This window comes from Chroicocephalus ridibundus, chromosome 1 (genome assembly GCF_963924245.1).
Source record: "Chroicocephalus ridibundus chromosome 1, bChrRid1.1, whole genome shotgun sequence".
Classification (NCBI taxonomy): domain Eukaryota; kingdom Metazoa; phylum Chordata; class Aves; order Charadriiformes; family Laridae; genus Chroicocephalus; species Chroicocephalus ridibundus.
Window position 1 is genome coordinate 220,221,646 of NC_086284.1, and position 19,223 is coordinate 220,240,868.

Sequence of the window (19,223 nt, forward strand, 5' to 3'; positions counted from 1 at the left end):
CACCCACACGCAGGCAGACAGCGCCCACGGCTCACCGCTCACCGGCGGCCATGGCTCACTGGTCACTGGCTCACTGGTGCCCACAGCTCACCGGTCCCCGCTTACTGGCGCCCATGGCTCACTGGTCACCAGTCACCGGCGGGCACAGCTCACTGGTGGCCATGGCTCACCGGTCACTGGTGGGCACAGCTCACCGGCGCCCACGGCTCACCGGTCACCGTCCCACGGCACCTTTCATCCGGCGCCCAAGGAGCCGCTGACGCACCCGCTGCTGGCACCCTCTGCCCGGTGCCTGACGGCTGCTGGGACGCTGCCAGGAACCCCATGGGGACACAGGGGTCCCCAGCCCAGGGTGAACCTGCCTGATGTGGGGGTCCCCAGCCTGGGGTGCCCCTGCCCTACACGGGGGTCCCCAGCCCGACGGCAGGCGCGGCGCGGCGCGGGGAGGCGGGGGGGGTCTCACACCAACAGCCTTTATTGGAAGCATGTACAGAGCAGCAACGCCCCCGCTGCACCCCCCCACCCGCCCCCCAGCTCACCCAGCACCGGGGCTCGCAGCGGCCCCCGCTGGCCCCGGCTCCATGTGCCCCCCCAGGCGGGGGTCTGACCCCCCCTCACTTCCTCGCCTTCTCGCCCTGTTTGTCGAAGAGCTCGGCGATGTCCAGCATGGCCTGACGGATGTTCCTCCCGAAGCGCTTCGAGTCCTGCGGGGCAGCACCCGTGAGGCACGGCCCCCCCTCCGAGAGCAGGACCTGCACCCCCCCGCCACCCCCGGGGCACCCCCTGCGCCCTGGGACCCCTGGCAGGTCCTGCGTGGGCAGCACCAGGAGCCTGGAGTGGGGTGGGGGGTCCCAGGGGAGAGGGGCTGGGATGTGGTGGGGTGGGGGTCCCAGAGACGGGCTGGGATGGGATGGGATGGGGTGGGGGGTCCCAGAGGAGAGGGGCTGGGACATGGTGGGGTGGGGGGTTCCACAGGAGAGACACTGGGACACGGTGGGGTGGGGGTCCCAGAGGAGACGGGCTGGGATGGGATGGGATGGGATGGGGTGGGGGGTCCCAGGGGAGAGGAGCTGGGACACAGTTGGGTGGGGGGTCCCAGAGGAGAGACACTGGGACACGGCAGGGTGGGAGTCCCAGAGGAGAGGGGCTGGGATGGGATGGGGGGGGGTCAGGGTCGGGGGGGCTGCCCCAGCCCCATGGGGAGCCCAGAGGAGTCCCCGCGGGACGGATGGCACCTGCAGCCCCCCGCGAGCCCCCAGCCCCACACTCGGGGGACCCCCCCAGGCCCCCCCCGCCCCGGGGCTCTCACCGTCTCGGGGCTGGAGAACTTGCTGGAGACGTGGAAGTTGATGAGGTTCTCCCCGGCGATGATGTAGGAGACGCCGTAGCCATCGTCCGCCACCTGCGGGGGGGGTTGGGGTGGGTGTCAGGGGGGGCCACAGCACCCCCCGGGGGGCACCGGGCACCCGCCTGGGCCATGGGCCGGGGGGGGCACCTGCTGTGGGGCACTGCTCACCCCAGAGCCACGGCGGGAGATGGGCTACGGGCCCTCACTCCTGCCCCTGCCCCCCTGCCCTCCCCACTGCCCCCCAGCCTCGCTGCCCCCCCCAGCCCCCCTCCGGCCCCCCCGGCCGCTCACGGGGCCGAAGCCGCCGCCGGTGGAGACGTGGTCGGGGTATTTGTCCAGGTCGAAAACCTTCAGCTGCTGCTGCGGCGTCTGGCTGGTGGAGAGGCGCCAGGGCTCCGACAGCACCTGCACGCACCGGGGGCTGTGCCACTCCGCCCCACTGCGCCCCACTGCACCCCATTGCAGCCCCCCGCGCCCCACTGCACCCCACTGCACCCCAATGCATCCCCCTGCACCCTACTGTGCCCCAATGCACATTAATGCACCCCACTGCGACCCGCTGTGCCCCCCTGCACCCTCTTGCACTCCCTTGTACCCCCTGCACCCCCTTGCACCCCGCTTCACCCTCCTGCACCCCCCTGCACCCCACTGCGCCCCACTGCACCCCACGGCACCCCACTGCACGCCACTATGCCCCACTGCGCCCCGCTGCACCCTGCTTCAGCCCGTTGCACTCCCCTGTGCCCCCCTGCACCCCCTTGCACCCTCCTGCACCCCACTGTGCCCCACTTCACCCCACTGCACCCCGCTTCACCCTCTTGCACCTCCCTGCACCCTCCTGCACCCCGCTGTGCCCCCTCTGCCCCCCCTGCCCACGGCACGGCCCCCACTGCAGCGCAGCCCCTGCACCCCGCTGCCCGCGCGGTGTCCCGTGTGCCACGCGCGTCCCCGTCCCCGCGGGCTCACCTGGGCCAGGAAGGGGGACTGGACCCCCAGGTAGCGGGACACCACGTAGAGGCAGAAGAGGTGGCGGTCGATGCCGGCGCCCGTCATGGCCATGCGGTACATGTGCTGGTGCTTCTCGGCCGCCAGCTTGAAGAGCCGCTGGCGCTCGGCTCGCTGCGGGGACAGCTGGGCTCAGGGACGGGGGACACTGTCCCCAACCCGCCACCCCGGGGCTCTGCAGGGGACGGGGCATCCCCAGTCCTGCCCAGGGGACACAACGGCCACGCAGCGCTGGGGGAGATGGTCCTGAGGGATGGGGACTTCCACAGGGACGGGGATGTCCCTGAGGGATGCAGATGTCTCCCAGGGACGGAGATGTCCCCAAGAGATGGGGGCCTCCACAGGGATGGAGATGTCCCCAAGGGATGGGGACTTCTCCCAGGGACAGGGATGTCCTCAAGGGATGGGGACCTCCCTGAGGGATGGGGACCTCCTCAGGAGATCTTTCTCCAGGAATGGGGACGTGCCCAAGGAATAGGGAGGTTTGCCAGAGATGGGCACCTCCATGAAGGATGGGGACCTCCCTGAGGGACAGGGACCTCCCCGAGGGATGGGGACCTCCTCCAGAGATGGGCACTTTCTCCAGGAATGGGGATGTTTGGAAGGAACAGGGACATCTGCCAGAGACAGGGACCTGCCCAAGGGACAAGGGCCACCATGAGGGAGAGGGACCCACCCTCTGTGAGGGACGGGGGTGTCTGTGGAGACAGGGACCTTCTCCTGAGACAGGCACTTCCTCCAGAGACGGGGACCTCCACAGGGAAAGGGGACATCCCTGAGGGACGGGGACCTTCCCGGGGGATGGGGCCACCAGGGACGCGGCTGGGGACGGCAGGAGGGAGCCGAGGGCTGGGGGAGTCCGGGGAGGGGTTGCGGGGCTGGAGCCCCAGAGCCCGTTGCGTTGCTCACAGTCTGATGGGCGTCCACCATGCTGCGCACAAAGGCGGTGGCCTCGGCGGTGCAGGACCTCACCGTCTCCGTCCGGCCCTCGCGGAAGAGCCGCGTCATGGAGGCCTCGTAGGTGAGGCAGAAGCAGCCCTTGTCCTGCCCAGAGGCCAGGTGAGACCGCGGCACGCTGTCCTGGTCCCCACCCTTGTCCTCATCTCCGTCCCCAGCCCATCCCCATGTGCCCAACCCCTTTCCCATGTCCCCAGCCCCATCTCCATCCCTGTCCCCATCCCATCCCCATCCCATCCCTGTCCCCATCCCCATGTCCCCATCCCCATGTCCCCATCCCCATCCCTGTCCCTATCCCTGTCCGCATGTCCCCATCTGCATCCCCATCCCCACATCCCCGTCCCCATCCCCACATCCCCATCCACATCCCCGTCTCCATTCCCATGTCCCCCTCCTGTGCCCATGCTTGTCCCTATCCCCATCCCTGTGTCCCCATGTGCATCCCTGCCCCTGTCCCCATCCCTGTCCCCATGCCCATCCCCATGTCTCCATACCCATCCCTATCCCCATCCGTGTTCCCCATCCCCATGTTTCCATCCCCATGTCTGTCCCCACCCCTGTTCCTGTCCCTGTCCCCATTCCCCATCCCCATCCCTGTCCCCATCCCCATGTCCCCACCACCATCTCCATGTCCCCATCCCCATCCCTGTCCCCATCCCCATCCCCATGTCCCCACCACCATCGTCATGTCCCATCCCCATGTCCCCATCCCCATCCCCATCCCTGTCCCTGTCCCCATCCCCATGTCCCCAGCCCCATCTCCATGTCCCCATTCTATCTCTGTCCCCATGTCCCTGTCCCCATCTCCATCCCCGTGTCCCCATCCCCGTCCCTGTCCCCGTCCCCATCCGCATGTCCCCAGCCCCATCTCCATGTGCACATCCCATCCCTGTCCCCGTGTCCCGGCCGGCGGTGCTCACGCGGAAGTGGGCGAGCTGCAGGGAGATCTGGATGAAGGCGTCGGGGCTGGTGCGGCACTTCTTGATCAGCCCCTTCCCGAACTGGGAGAACTGGAAGCAGCAGAAGTCCACGTCGTCGGCCAGCGCCTTGGCCAGGCGGTAGGAGCTCTCGATGGCGGCGCGGCACTGCGGGAGGCACGGACGGGCTGGGGGGGCACCGCACCACACCCCACCCCCGGCGCCCGGGGCGAGGACACGCCGGGGACACCGGGACACCGCAGGGCAACGGGACCCCGGTGCACTGGTGCTGTGGGGGGGGGGGGTGGGTGCAGAGAGGCCACCCTGATGCCGTGGGGCACAGGGGGGTGGCTGGGGTACAGAGCCCACCCCACTGCCATGGGGTGTGGGGGGCTGCTGGGGGGCACAGAGCCCACCCTAATGCCATGGGGCACAGAGGGTACCCAGGGTGCAGAGCCCACCCCAATGCTGTGGGGCGCAGGGGGGTGGCCAGGGTGCAGGGACCCACCCCACTGCCACGGGGTGTGGGGGGGTGCTGGGGGGCGGAGAGCCCCCCCGAAGCTGTGGGGCACAGGGGGTGCCCAGGGTGCAGAGCCTACCCCAATGCTGTGGGGCACAGGGGGATGGTGGGGGGACACAGAGCCCACCCCGATGCCGTGGGGCGCAGGAGGCCGGTGCGGGGGTACAGAGCCCACCCCAATGCTGTGGGGCACAGGGAGGTGGCCAGGGTGCAGAGACCCACCCCACTGCCACGGCGTGTGGGGGGCTGCTGGGGGGCAGAGAGCCCACCCTGATGCCATGGGGTGCAGGAGGCTGGGGGCGGGGATACAGAGCCCACCCCAATGCCATGGGGTGCAGGGGGGTGATGGGGGGCACAGAGCCCACCCCGCTGCCGTGGGGCGCAGAGGGGACCTCGAGATCCTGCCCGCACAGCCATGCAGGGGGCACTTGGGGGTCGGACCCACCTCCTGGGGGATGTCCCACTGGAGGCGCTGGGGGGGGGCCAGCATGGTGTCGGGCTCCCCCAGGCAGTTCCCCGCCTCCGTGTAGCCCAGCTGGAATTTGTCTGTCCCCAGCGCGAACTGGGGGGGGAGGTGACCCTGAGTGCGGGGCACCGCCCCCCCGAGCCCCCCGGCATCGCCCCTTCCCCCCCACACACCCCCCGGCTGCCCCACTCACCCCCAGCATGGTGTCCCCCCGCCCCCGGCACAGGCCCTCTCACCCCAGGTTGCCCCAGGGCTCCCCCCGCCCCGGTCAGACCCCTCCAACCCCCCCGTCCCCAGGAGGGGGATGCCCAGCTGGGGGGTGCCGAACTGGGGGGTCCCTGCCCCGGGGTGCCCCCCGGGGGTCCCCAACTTGGGGTGCCAACCTCTGGGGGTTGCCAAAATGGGGGTCTCCAGCCCCACAGTGCCCCATAGGGGTCCCCAGTTGGGGGTGTCCGATGGGGGTCCCCAGCCTGGGGGTCCCCAACAGGGGTGCCTAATGGGGGGGTGCCCAGCTGGGGTGCCCCATGGGGGTCCCCAGCCCCGGGTGCCCCATAAGGATCCCCAGTGGGGGTCCCCCAATGGGGGTGCCCATCTGGGGGTCCCCAACAAGGTGCGCAATGGGGGGTGCCCAGCCCCCAGGTGCTCCATAGGGGTCCCCAACTGGGGGTCCCCAACAGGGTTCCCCAAGTGGGGGTGCCAACCTCTGGGGGTTGCCTGAATGGGGGTCCCCCGCCTGGGGGTCCCCAACAGGGGTGCCTAATGGGGGGTGCCCAGCTGAGGTGCCCCATTGGGGTCCCCAGCCCCGGGTGCCCCATAGGGATCCCCAACTGGAGGTGCCCAAGTGGGGGGGGTCCCCAACAGGGTTCCCCAACTGGGGGTGCCCAATGGGGGGTCCTGAGCCCCAGGGTGCCCCGTGGGGGTGGTGCCCAGCCCAGGGGTGCCCCCCCCGGCCCCCCCGTTACCTCCCAGAGGTGCCCGATGATGGGTGCGTCAGCCCAGGAGTGCTCGGCGTTGGCCCCCAGCTTCCCGTTCTTGTAGACCACCAGGGTGAAGGACTTGTCGAACCAGCTGCGGGGAGGGGGGGTGAGGGCAGGGTGGGCGCTGGGGGGGCGGTTTGAGGCTGGGGGGGGTTCCGGGGGGGTGCCCACCGGTCGTAGCACTGGCCGTGCAGCAGGGACTTGGCGTAGGCGTCCATGCAGCCCTCCCGGCCCGGGCTGTAGCCGTGCTCCTCCTCGTCCAGCGTCAGGAAGAAGGCCGCCCGCTCGATGGTGTCCAGCGACGCCTTGTTCTTCCCGTGGCTGAAGAAGCGGGCGCGAGCCTCGGCCCAGGGCACCCTGTGGCACCCACGGCGTCAGGCTGGGGGGATGGCCGTGCCCGGACCCGCCGAGCCCCCCGAGCCCACTGCAGCCCCCACCCAAGGGTGGCTCCGGGGTCTGGCACCGGGGGTGTGAGGGCGTGGGGCTGGCGATGCTGCCGTCCCATGAAGCCCCCTGAGCCCACCCCCCCGAACCATGCAGCCCCCCCCCCCCCAAGGGTGGCACCAGGAGCCCCGGGGGCACAGGGCTGGTGACACCGCCGTCCCACTGAGGCCCCTGAGCCCGTTGCCCTGACACACACCACAGCCCCCACCCATGGGGGGCTCAGGGGCCCCATCCCAGAGCAACCCCTCCATCCCCTGCGCCTGCTCCCGCTGCCCCCGGCAGCATCCCCAACATCCCCAACATCCCCAGCATTCCCAGCATCCCCAACATCCCCAGTATCCCCACCTTGCCCAGCATCCCCAACATCCCCAGCATCCCCAGCATCCCCAGCATTCCCAGCGTTCCCAGCGTTCCCAGCGTTCCCAGTATCCCCAGTATCCCCAGTATCCCCAAATTCCCCAGTATCCCCACCATCTCCAGCATCCCCAGCACACGCAGCATCCCCAGTATCCCCAGCATCCCCAACACCCCCAGCGTTCCCAGTATCCGCAGCATCACCAGCATCCCCAACATCCCCAGCGTTCCCAGCATCCCCAGTATCCTCAGCATCCCCAGCATTCCCAGCGTTCCCAGCATCCCCAGCATCCCCAACATCCCCAGCATTCCCAGCAACCCCAGCATCCCCAAATTCCCCAGCATACACAGCATCCCCACCATCCTCAGCATCCCCAGCGTTCCCAGTATCCCCAGCAGCCCCAGCATCCCCACCACCCTCAGCATCCCCAGCGTTCCCAGTATCCCCAGCAGCCCCAGCATCCCCACCACCCTCAGCATCCCCAACATCCCCAACATCCCCAGCATCCCCAGCACCCCCACCATCTCCAGCATCCCCAGTATTCCCAGCATCCCCAGCATCCCCAGCATCCCCAGCATCCCCAACATCCCCAGCATCCCCAGCACCCCCACCATCTCCAGCATCCCCAGTATCCCCAGCATCCCCAGCATCCCCAACATCCCCAGTATCCGCAGCATCCCCAGTATCCCCAGCACCCCCGGCATGCTCCGCCTGGCGGGGCGCGGGGCGCGCGCGGTGCCCACCTCTCTCCGGCGGTGAGTGCCGCCAGCCGCTCCTCGCCGGGCTGGGGGGGCGAGGGGTCGTCCAGGATGCGCTGGAACTGGAGCTGCAGGTCGCGGGGGCGCAGGAGCTGCCCCCCGTAGTACAGCCACACCTTGTAGAAGCGGCCCTTGTGGTAGACGGCCAGGTGCTTGCTGTCCACCAGGTGCAGCAGCGTGTCTGGGGGGGACACACGGGTGTCACTGCCAGCCCGCGGCCCCGGGAGCCCACCCGGGACAGACCCCGCAGGAGGAACGGGACCCCCCGGCCCCCCCGTACCCGTCTCCTTGCCGGGGATGCGGGTGGTGTTGAACATCCGCTCGGACTGGTAGGAGCACATGGGCACGATGCCCAGCGCCATCATCTGTGTGGGGCAGCCGTGAGGGGGGGGCAGGTGCCTGAGCCCCTCACCCCAGCCCCCTGAGCCCCCCAGCAGCCCCACAGTGACTCCCCCTTGTCCCCACCCCTGCCCCACGGCCTCCCCTGCTCTCCCCAAGACCCCCAGCCCCACCGCACCCTCCCAGACCTGCGCCCCCCAGCAACACCATGCCCCCCCGTCCCTCTGACTGCCCCCACGTCCCTGAGACCCCCAGCCCCTCTGAGCCCCCCAGCAGCCCTGGGACCCCATGCCAGCCCCACAACGACTCCCCCCTGTCCCTACCCCTGCCCCACAGCCTCCCCTGCTCTTCCGAAGCCCCCCAGCCCCCCGGTGCTCACAGGGGGGATCTCCCCGCGGTCCAGCTTGCGGCGGTAGAGCAGGATGGCGTGTACCACGTTACCCGCCCGGGCAGCCTGGACGTGGGTGGGGGTGATGTAGAGGAAATCCTGGGGACACAAGGGACGGGTGAGGGTGCCGGGGGGGCGGGGGGCACCCGGTGGGGTTTTCGGTCATGCCAGTGGTGGCCCCCCCCTCTTACCATGGCGTAGTAGTTGCTGTTGACCATGAGAGGACTACGGCCACGCAGGTAGATGTACTCCTCCCACCAGTCACTCACCTGCAGGGGCAGGGACAGGGACAGGGATGGGGACATGGGCATGGGGACAGGGATGGGGACATAGGGACAGGGATGGGGACAGGAACAGGATGGGATGGGGACATGGGCATGGGGACAGGGACATGGGGACAGGGATGGGGATGGGGACAGGGATGGAATGGCGATAGGGACAAGCATGGGGACAGGATGGGGACATGAGGATGCAGACGGGGATGGGGATGAGGATGTGGATGGGGACATGGGCATGGGGACAGGGATAGGGACAGGGATGGGGACATGGGGATGGGGATGGGGACAGGGATGGGATGGGGATGGGATGGGATGGGGACATGGGCATGGAGATGGGGATGGGGATGGGGACAGGGATGCAGATGGGGACATGGGGATGGGGATAGGGATAAGCATGGGGACAGGATGGGGACATGGGGATGGAGACAGGGATGGGGACGAGGATGGGGACATGGGGCTGGGGACAGGGACAGGGACGGGATGGGGACATGGAGATGGGGCTACAGACATGGGGATGGGGACGGGGACATGGAGATGGGGATGGGGACAAAAATGTGGATGGGGTCAGAGATAGGGACAGGGACGGGCATGGGATGGGGCCATGGGGATGGGGATAGGGACAGCATGGGGACAGGATGAGGACATGGGGATGGGGATAAGGATAAGGATGGGGATGGGGATGGGGATGGGGATGCAGATGGGGACATGGGGACAGGGACTGGGACGGGCTGGGGACATGGAGATGGGGCTGGGGACATGGGGATGGGGACAAGACCCCCTGCCCTTAACGACCCAGCTGGGGCAGCCAGGAGGACCCAAGTCCCCCCTTCCCATGATAATGGTGGGACAGCAGGACCTTGGGCTTGGGTTGGGGTCACCATCCCTGGTGCTGGAGGGAGGGGGGGACCACCGCCACATGTCGGCCCCCCGCCTCCAGCACCGGAGGAGCCCGGGGTACTCACGTAGTTGGTTGTCCACCAGGACTTGAGGATCAGGTACTTCTGCAGCCGCGGAGCCGTCTTCTCCTTGAACTCCTTGGCCAGAGCCTCCATCTTCCCGTACTTCTCATCATCCATCAGCGGGCGCACCGACTCCAGGTACTGCGGGGACATGGGGGCTCGGTGTCACCATCCCACCGCGATGTCACCCCACCCCCCCCACCCGCGTCCCATCCCAGCCCCTTACCCGGGTGATGGTGGCCTCCACGGGGGGCACGGGCAGCTTGGGCAGGGACGTCTGGAAGCTGTAGAGCAGGGGCTTGCGGACGGAGAGCACCTTCATCAGCGCCTGCGGGGCATGGGGAGGGGGTGGAGGGGACAGAGGGGACGGGGCAGAGCCCTGCACAGTGTCCCCTGTCCCAGCCCTGCAGTGTCCCTGTCCCAGCCCTGTCTGTTGTCCCTGTCCCAGCCCTGCGTGGTGTCCCCTGTCCCAGCCCCGTCTATTCTCCCCTGTCCCAGCCCTACCATTGTCCCCATCTCCCAGTCCTGCACGCTGTCCCCTGTCCCCATGTTCCAGCCCTGAGCCTTGTCCCTGTCCCAGACCTGCACAATGTACCCTGTCCCATCTCTGCAGTGTCCCTGTCCCAGCTCTGGAATGTCCCCTGTCCCAGCCCTGCAGTGCCCCCATGTCCCAATCTTGCATTGTCCCCATCCCAGCCCTGCACAGTTTCCCTGTCCCAGCTCTGCACACTGTCCCCATGTCCCAACGCTGCACTGTCCCCATCCCAGCCCTGCACACTGACCGTTGTCCCTGCCCCAGCCCTGCAGTGTCCCTGTCCAGGCCCCGTCTATTCTCCCCTGTCATAGAATCATAAAATCATAGAATCTTCATGGTCGGGAAGGACCTTTGAGGTCATCGAGCCCAACCATACACACACACAAAACCCCTACAATCTCTGCCACTAGAGCATGCCCTGAAGTGCCACATCTAGACGTTTCTTCAACACCTCTAGGGATGGTGACTCAACCCCCTCCCTGGGCAGGCTGTTCCAGTGCCTGACCACCCTTTCAGTAGAGTAATTCTTCCTAATCTCTAATCTAAACCTCCCCTGCTGCAGCTTCAGCCCATTTCCTCTGGTCCTGTCGTTATTCCCCTGGGAGAAGAGGCCAACACCCACCTCTCTCCACCCTCCTTTCAGGGAGCTGTAGAGGGCAATGAGGTCTCCCCTCAGCCTCCTCTTCTCCAAGCTAAACATGCCCAGCTCCCTCGGCCTCTCCTCATATGCCCTGGTCTCCAGAGCCCTCACCAGCCTGGTCGCTCTCCTCTGGACACGCTCCAGCACCTCAATGTCCCTCTTGTACAGAGGGGCCCAGAGCTGAACACAGCACTCGAGGTGAGGCCTCACCAGTGCCGAGTACAGAGGCACCATCACTTCCCTGCTCCTGCTGGCCACGCTGTTCCTGATACAAGCCAGAACGCTGTTGGCCTTCTTGGCCACCTGGGCACACTGCTGGCTCATGTTAAGCTGGCTCCACCAGCACCCCCAGGTCCTTTTCTGCCGGGCAGCTTTCCAGCCACTCTGCCCCAAGCCTGTAGCGTTGCTTGGGGTTGTTGTGACCGAGATGCAGGACCCGGCACTTGGCCTTATTAAACCTCCTACAGTTGGCCTTGGCCCATGGATCCAGCCTGTCCAGGTCCCTCTGGAGAGCCTTCCTACCCTCCAGCAGATCAACACTCCCACCCAGTTTGGCGTCATCTGCAAACTTACTGAGGGTGCACTCAATCCCCTCATCCAGATCATTGATAAAGATATTAAACAAAACCGGCCCCAGAACTGAGCCCTGAGGGACACCACTGGTGACCGGCCGCCAAGAGGATTTCACCCCATTGATCCCAACTCTCTGGGCACGGCCATCCAGCCAGTTTTTAACCCAGCAAAGAGTACACTTGTCTATGCCAGGATTCACCAGCTTCTCCAGGAGAATGCTGTGGGGGACGGTGTCAAAGGCCTTACCAAAGTCCAGATACACAACGTCCACAGCCTTCCCCGCGTCCAGAAGGCGGGGGACACGGTCATAGAAGATCGGGTTGGTTAAGCAGGACCTCCCCTTCCTAAACCCATGCTGGCTGGCCCTGAGCCCTTGGCTGCCCTGCCCATGCCGTGAGAGCTCGCTCAAGATGATCCTCTCCGTGATCTTTCCTGGTACCGAGGTCAGGCTGACAGGCCTGTAATTCCCCAGATCCTCCTTCCGACCCTTCTTGTAGATGGGTGTCCCATTAGCCACCCGCCAGTCATCTGGCACCTGCCCTGTTGACCAAGACTGTTGATAAATGATGGAGAGGGGCTTGGTGAGCTCTCCCGCCAGCTCCCCGAGTACTCCTGGGTGAATCCCATCCGGCCCCATAGACTTGTGTGCGTCTGGGTGCAGGAGCAGACCATTGACTGCGTCCTCCTGGGTTATGGGTGGGCTGTTCTGCTCCATCCTCATCTTCCAGCTCCGGAGGCTGGACACCCTGGGGACAGCTGGTCTGACTATTGAAGATGGAGGCAAAACAGGCGTTAAGGATCTCAGCCTTCTCCTCGTCCTTGGTTGCAACTTTCCCCCTGGCATCCAGCAGGGAATGGAGATTCTCCCTGGCTTTCTTTTTGTTGATGTATTTATAAAAGCTTTTTTTGTTGTCCTTAGTGGCCAAGTTGAGCTCCAGCTGGGCTTTTGCCTTCCTAATTTTCTCTCTGTGTAACCTAACGAGATCTCTGTACTCCGGAGTTGCCTGTCCCTTCTTCCAAAGGCGGTAGGGCTGTCCCAGCCCTACCATTGCCCTCATGTCCCAGCCCTGAGCCTTGTCCCTGTCCCAGACCTGCATGCTGTCCCCTGTCCCAGCCCTGCAATGTCCCTGTCCCAGACCTGCACACTGTCCCCTGTCCCAGACCTGCCCATTGTCCATCTCCCAGCCATGCAGTGTCCCCTGTCCCAGCCCTGACCATTGTCCCTGTCCCCCCGGGCACAGCAGCTGGAGCAGCTCCCGACCTCGCTGCCCGGTGCCTGCAGCCCCCCAGCCACCGGCTCCCCCATCTCCGTGCCGCGGAGCTGGCTCGGCTCGTCCCCACCGTCAGCAGCAGCTTCGCAGCCCCCCCAGCCCCCCGGCACCCCCCCTGCCGTGTGCACACACACACCCCTCCGTGTGCACACACAGACACGTGCACACACGCGTGCACACGCATGGGCGCAGACACTGCACCCTCGCTGGCAGCACCCTGCTCGGCACCGCTCGCCCTGCCGGTGCCGGGGCCGGGGCCGGTGCTGGTGCCAGTGCCGGTGCCGGTGCCGCTCACCACCCAGATCCTGGTGCTGCGGCTCATCTTGCCGTGGGGCTCGAACATCCAGCCATGGTAGGAGAGGAGCAGCTTCAGCGCCTGCCGGAAGAGCAGGACGGCCGAGAGCCAGACGCCGGTGGAGAAGAGCACGGCGCTCACCATCGTCCGGCTCTCGTAGCTCAGGAGGCGGCTGCGGGGGGCAGAGGGGGCGAGGGGGGGATGTGACGGGCTGGGGGGACATCAAGGGTGGGACCCCTTTGGGGACGTCCCCATGCAGGGCCATGCCCGTGGTGTTGGGGGACACGGAGTGGGACCCCCCCCAGGGGAGGTCCCTAGGTGGGGCTGTGCCCCTGGGGTAGGGATGTGTGTGGGGGGACACCCCCCGCCCCAGGGGATGTTGCAGGCCCCCATGGCCATGCTGGTGGGGTTGGGGATATGTGGGGCGGGTGCCCCTGGGAGAGAGGGCAGGTGGGACTGTGCCCATGGAGCTGGGGGATGCGTGGGGTGGTCCCCACCAAGGGGCATGGCAGGTGGGACCGTGCCCATGGGTTGGGGGGGCGGTCCCCACCGAGGCATGTGGCTGGTGGGACCGTGCCCATGGGCTGGGTGGTTTGTCCCCACCGAGGGATGTGGCAGGTGGGACCGTGCCCATGGGTTGGGTGGTTTGTCCCCACCAAGGGATGTGGCTGGTGGGACCGTGCTCATGGGTTGGGACATGGGGGCTGCTGGTTTCCCCTAGGGAATGTGGCTGGTGGGACCATGCCCATGGTTCCCGGGGGTGGTTCCCCCCCAGTCCGAGCCGCCCGCCCTCACCTCTCGGGCAGGCAGTGGCGGATGCGGGCGATCATCCCCAGGGAGGGGTCAACCTGGCAGTAGAAGGAGCCGGCGGTGGCCATCACGACCACCATCCAGCTGGAGGGGGAGGCGGGGTAGACGCCAGTCAGGAAGCTGTTCTGTGGGCACAGGGAGGCGTCAGGGTGGCCGGGACCGGGGGGACGGCAGGGATGGGGGGGGTCCGACCTTCCGTCTGCCCCCATCCGGGCCCACCTTGGCGCGGACCAAGCGCTTCTTCCATGAGGAGATGCCGGCGAGGTAGAGCTGCTTGACGGCCTCCCGGCTGAGGTGGAAGTCCAAGCCCTCGGGGGTGACGGTGAACTGAAAGGCCACGGCCTGGTGAGCCTCCGCCATGGTGGGGATCTGCCGGCACCTGCGGGGGAGCATGGGGACGGTCACCCCCGGGACACGCCGTCCGGGATGGCGAGGGGGGCCCCTGCCTGTCCCTGGCACCGCGGGGAGCGAGGCCGTGGCGGGGCGGCGGGTGCCCTCGCCCGCGGTGGCCGCGGTGCAGCCAGTGTCCTCGGCGGCGGCGGTGCCAGCGTGGCCATGTGCCATGCAGCCTGCCAGCCTGGGGCGCATGCCGCGGCCCCGTCACGCGGCTCTGGCCGGGCGCCCACTGAGGGAAGGGTCAGAGCCACCTCCGGGAGGGGACGGTGACGCTGACACACAGACCCCCCCCGCAGGCAGCTGCCTGGCCCCTGCCTGCGGTGAAGCCCTCAGAGGACGAGGCAGCACCTGCCCCTGCGCCGGCACGTGGCACACGCGGCACACGCTGTCCCTGTCCCCGTCCCCATCCCTGTCCCCATCTGTGTCCTCGTCCCCAACCGTGTCCCTGTCCCCATCCCCGTCCGCATCCCTGTCCCCAAACCTGTCCCTGTCCCCATCCCTGTCCCCATCCATGTCCTCGTCCCCAACCGTGTCCCTGTCCCTGTCCTTCTCCCCCTCTGTGTCCCCATCCCTGTCCCTGTCCCTGTCCCTCTCCCCGTCCATGTCCCCATCCCTGTCCCTGTCCCTGCAGCAGCAGGAGCCGAGGGGTGAGGAGGGACCACCCTGTGGGCACAGCTGTGGTCCCTGGGGACCCTCCAGTGTCAGCACAGCCGGTGCCACCCGCGGGTGCTGCTGGAGCCCGAGCCGGAGGGACCCTCACAAGGGCGTCCTCGGGCTGGAAGCAAACGGCAGCCGCTCAGCACGAGCCAAGTCACGCTGCTACGGCTGCACCACACTGCACTGCACTGCACCACACCGCTACACTGCACCGCACTGCACCGCACCGTGCTGCACCATACGGCTACGCTGCACTGCACTGAACTCCACCGCACGGCTACACCACACCACACCGCGTGGTTACACCACACTGCACCGCACGGCTACACCACACTGCACCGCATGGCTACACCACACCACACCGCACGGCTACACCACACCACACCGCGTGGTTACACCACACTGCACCGCACGGCTACACCACACTGCACCACACGGCTACACCACACTGCACCGCATGGTTACACCACACTGCACCACACAGCTACACCACACTGCACCACACGGCTACACCACACTGCACTGCATGGTTACACCACACTGCACCACACAGCTACACCACACCACACCACATGGCTACACCACACTGCACTGCATGGTTACACCACACTGCACCGCATGGCTACACCACACTGCACCACACGGCTACACCACACTGTACCGCATGGTTACACCACACTGCACCGCATGGCTACACCACACCACACCGCACGGCTACACCACACTGCACCGCATGGTTACGCCACACTGCACTGCATGGTTACGCCACACCACACCACATGGTTACGCCACACCACACCACATGGTTACACCACACTGCACCGCACTGCACTGCATGGATACCGTGGCACATCACACCGCACTGCTCTGCGCTGCGACGCACCACACTGCGTTACACTGCACCACACTGCACCGCACCGCACGGCATTGCACGGTGTTAAACCGCATCACCCTGCGCTGAAGTGCAGCGCGCTGCGTGGCACTGCCCGGCCGCAGGCTGCACTGCGCTGCACCCCACTGCAGGCAATCACCCTGCATGGCACTGCACAGCACTGCACGGCACTGCACAGCACTGCACCGCACACCAGGGCACTGCACAGAGTCACCCACGGCATGGCCTGGCTCTGCATGGCACAGCACGGTGCAGACTGGCACTGCACGGTATGGCACTGCATGGCACAGCACAGCACCGTAGGGCACAGCACTGTGTAGAATCATGCATGGCCTGTCACTGCACTGCACGGCACTGCACTGCACGGCCTGGCACTGCACCACACGGCACTGCATGGCATGGCGCGGCATTGCAGGGCACAGCACCGTGTAGAATCATGCACGGCACGGCACAGCGCTGCACGGCACAGCACTGCACGGCACAGCACTGTACGGCACTGCACAGAGTCATGCACGGCACGGCCCCGCAGGGCACGGCACTGCACATTCACGCACGGCACAGCACTGCACGGCACTGCACATTCATGCATGGCACGGCACAGCACTGCACGGCACTGCACACTCACGCACGGCACAGCACGGCACGGCCCCGCACTGCACGTCACGGCACGGCCGTGTCCCCACAGGCCCCCAGGGACCCCGCGGGGCCCACGTCCGCCGGCGGGATGACCCCCCCGTGGCTCCTGTCCGTCCCCGCCGTGGGACGACCCCCCCGTGGGTCCTCTCCCCCCCCCGTCCAAGGCCACAAGGTCACCGGGGCGGCGGGACGGGGGGCGACAGCGGGACCCACGGGGGCGCGGGGAGCCGTGGGACGGGGGACAAAGGGTGCTTGGGGGGGGGGGGGTGCGGCGGACGCTCCCCACGGACGCGGGGGGGGCCGGCGGGGCGGGGGGGGGGGCGTGCGGGACCGCGGGGCCCCCGGCGCCGGGGGGTGCCCGCCCGGTGCGGCTCCCCCCACACCCCCCCCCGCGGGGTTCCTCCCCCCACCGATGGGACCCCCCCCGCCCACCCGGGGGCTCGGTACCTGCTCGGGGGCGCGGAGGGCGGGCGGCGGCCCCGGGGACGGCGGCTCCTGCCCCCGCCGTGCCCAGGAGCCGGTAACCGGACACCGGCGGCGGGCGGGACCCGCCACAACGCCCGAAATGGCAACGGCCGCCGCTCCGCCCCCCCGCGGGGCACCGGGACTGCGGGGGCGGGGAGGGACACCCTGGGGGGGGACACGGATACCGCGGGGGGGGACGGACACCCCGTGGGGGGACAGGGACACCGCGGGGGCGATGGACACCCTTGGGGGGGGACAGGGACACCGGGGGTGGGACGGACACCCCGGGGGGTGACAGGGATACCAGGGAGGGGATGGACACGCCGGGGGGGGACAGGGATACCGGGGGGGGATGGACACCCCGGGGAGGGACAGGGATACCGCGGGGGAACGGGCACCCCGAGGGGGGACAGGGACACCGCGGGGGGATGGACACCCCGGGGGGGGACAGGGATACCGGGGAGGGGATGGACACGTCGGGGGGAGGGGGACAGGGACACCGGGCTGGGACTGGGATCCTGGGAGGGGACCAGGATGGGACCAGGACACCGGGAAGGGACTCATATCCCAGGAGGGGGCCCGCACCCCGGGCTGGGACTGGGATCCTGGGAGGGGATGGACACCCCGGGAGGGGGCAGGGATACTGGGGGGGGGCTGGACACCCCAGGACGGGACTGAGACACCAGGAAGGGACCTGTGTCACTTTGGGAGGGGACCCGCAGCCCAGGCAGGGACCAACACCCCGGACAGGGAACGAGCACCCCGGGGAGGGATGGACAGCCCAGGAGGGGACCAGGATCCTGGGATGGGACAGACACCCCAGGAAGGCATGGACAGCCCGGGAAGGGATTGCCACCCTGGGACGGGACTGGGATCCTGGGAGGGGTCCAGGATGGGACCAGGACACCGGGAAGGGACTCATATCCCAGGAGGGGACCCGCACCCCAGGCTGGGACTGGCACCCTGGGAGGGGATGGACACCCCGGGAGGAGACAGGGACCCCGGGAGGGGATGGACAGCCCAGGAAGGGACCCGTACCCCAGGCTGGGCCCAGGATCCTGGGAGCAGACCAGGACAGGACAGGGACACCAGGAAGGGACCTGCATCCTGGGAGGGGACCCGCAGCCCAGGCAGGGAACCGGCACCCCAGAGGGGATGGACAGCCTAGGAGGGGACCGGGATCCCAGGAAGGGATGGACACGCCAGGAAGGGACCCACACCCCGGTAGGGGACCGACACCCCAGGAGGGGACCGACCCCCCAGGAAGGGACCAGGATTCTGGGAGCAGACTGGGATGGGACCGGGACACCAGGAGGGGACCTGCATCCCAGGCAGGGACTGACACCCTGGGCACAGAACCAGCACCCCAGGAGGGGATGAACAGCCCAGGAAGGGACCAGGATCCTGGGATGGGATGGACACCCCAGGAAGGAATGAACACCCCGGGAAGGGACACACATCCCGGGAGGGGACCAACACCCCAGGAAGGGACCAGGATCCTGGGAACGGATCGGATGGCACTGGGACACCAGGAAGGGAGCTGTACCCCGGGAGGGAGCTGGCACCCCAGGATGGGACTAGGAACGCAGGAAGGGCCCAGGATGGGACCAGGACCTGGAAGGGACCTGCATCCCAGGAGGGGACCCACATGCCAGGCAGGGACTGACACCCCGGGAGGGGATGGACAGCCCAGGGGTGGACTGGGACCCTGGGCTGGGACTGGGATCCTGGGAGGGGACCAGGACACCAGGAAGGGACCCGCATCCCGGGAGGGGATGGACAGCTCAGGAAAGGACTGGCACCCCAGGAAGGGATGGACGCCTCCGGAAGGGGTCGACACACTGGGAAGGGATCCACATCTCAGGAAGGGACCAGGACCACAAGAAGGGATCAACAACCTGGGAAGGGACTGAGACCCCAGGCGGGGACCAACATGCCAGGAGGGGATGGACACCCCAGGAAGGGAACCACATCCCGGGACAGGATTGACACCCCAGGAAGGGACCCATGCCCGGGGAAGGGACTGCCACCCTGGGAAAGGACCCGCATCCTAGGAAGAGGTCGACACCCTGGGAAGGGACCCACATCTCCGGGCTGGTCCCTGCCCATGCAGGCCGGTCCCCAGCGCGTCTCGGCCGTGGGCAGCGTGGCCGGGGGGCTATGGGGGGGTCAGGGGTCAGGGTGGTGCAGGGGAGCAGGTTGGGGGGACAGCTGTCCCCCTGTACCGGGGGCCTTTGCCTTTCCCTGCCACCTGGAGGGGACCCCAGCAGTGCAGACCCCCCGGTACAGCCCCCAGACCCCGTCCTGGGGCAGGGCTGCCCCCCAGCCGTGGGGTGGGTGCA

At 67.8% G+C, this 19,223-nt stretch overlaps 1 protein-coding gene across 2 annotated transcripts; it reads right to left on the minus strand.

The window, feature by feature from the left end:
- Positions 1-535: 535 nt before the first annotated feature.
- On the minus strand, positions 536-16,990 carry CPT1B (carnitine palmitoyltransferase 1B). 2 transcript variants are annotated; one of them, XM_063323810.1, is made up of 19 exons: positions 16,864-16,990; positions 14,055-14,214; positions 13,821-13,960; positions 13,026-13,197; positions 9,938-10,039; positions 9,715-9,852; positions 8,666-8,743; positions 8,466-8,573; positions 8,028-8,112; positions 7,733-7,928; positions 6,362-6,547; positions 6,176-6,281; positions 5,193-5,309; positions 4,231-4,395; positions 3,263-3,397; positions 2,315-2,467; positions 1,640-1,753; positions 1,310-1,402; positions 536-704 (listed from the first exon to the last, which is right to left on the minus strand). In XM_063323810.1, the coding sequence occupies exons 2-19, from the start codon at positions 14,193-14,195 to the stop codon at positions 615-617; spliced, it is 2,319 nt and encodes a 772-aa protein (XP_063179880.1). In that variant the 5' UTR covers positions 14,196-14,214; positions 16,864-16,990; the 3' UTR covers positions 536-614. The 2 variants fall into 2 exon arrangements, with proteins under 2 accessions (XP_063179880.1, XP_063179881.1); XM_063323811.1 differs by lacking the exons at positions 14,055-14,214; positions 16,864-16,990 and having other exon boundaries at positions 537-704; positions 13,026-13,106; positions 13,821-13,881.
- Between the last annotated feature and the right edge of the window lie 2,233 nt (positions 16,991-19,223).

What these genes read in the sequence shown, in the direction of transcription:
- CPT1B (XM_063323810.1), bottom strand. Translation starts at nt 14,195, where the DNA reads ATGGCGGAGGCTCACCAGGCCGTGGCCTTTCAGTTCACCGTCACCCCC. An exon ending in CATCCCCGGCAAGGAGACGG is followed by an intron (nt 7,929 to 8,027) that starts GTACGGGGGGGC and finishes TGTCCCCCCCAG; the next exon opens with ACACGCTGCTGCACCTGGTG. An exon ending in TCATCGGGCACCTCTGGGAG is followed by an intron (nt 5,310 to 6,175) that starts GTAACGGGGGGG and finishes CTCCCCCCCCAG; the next exon opens with TTCGCGCTGGGGACAGACAA.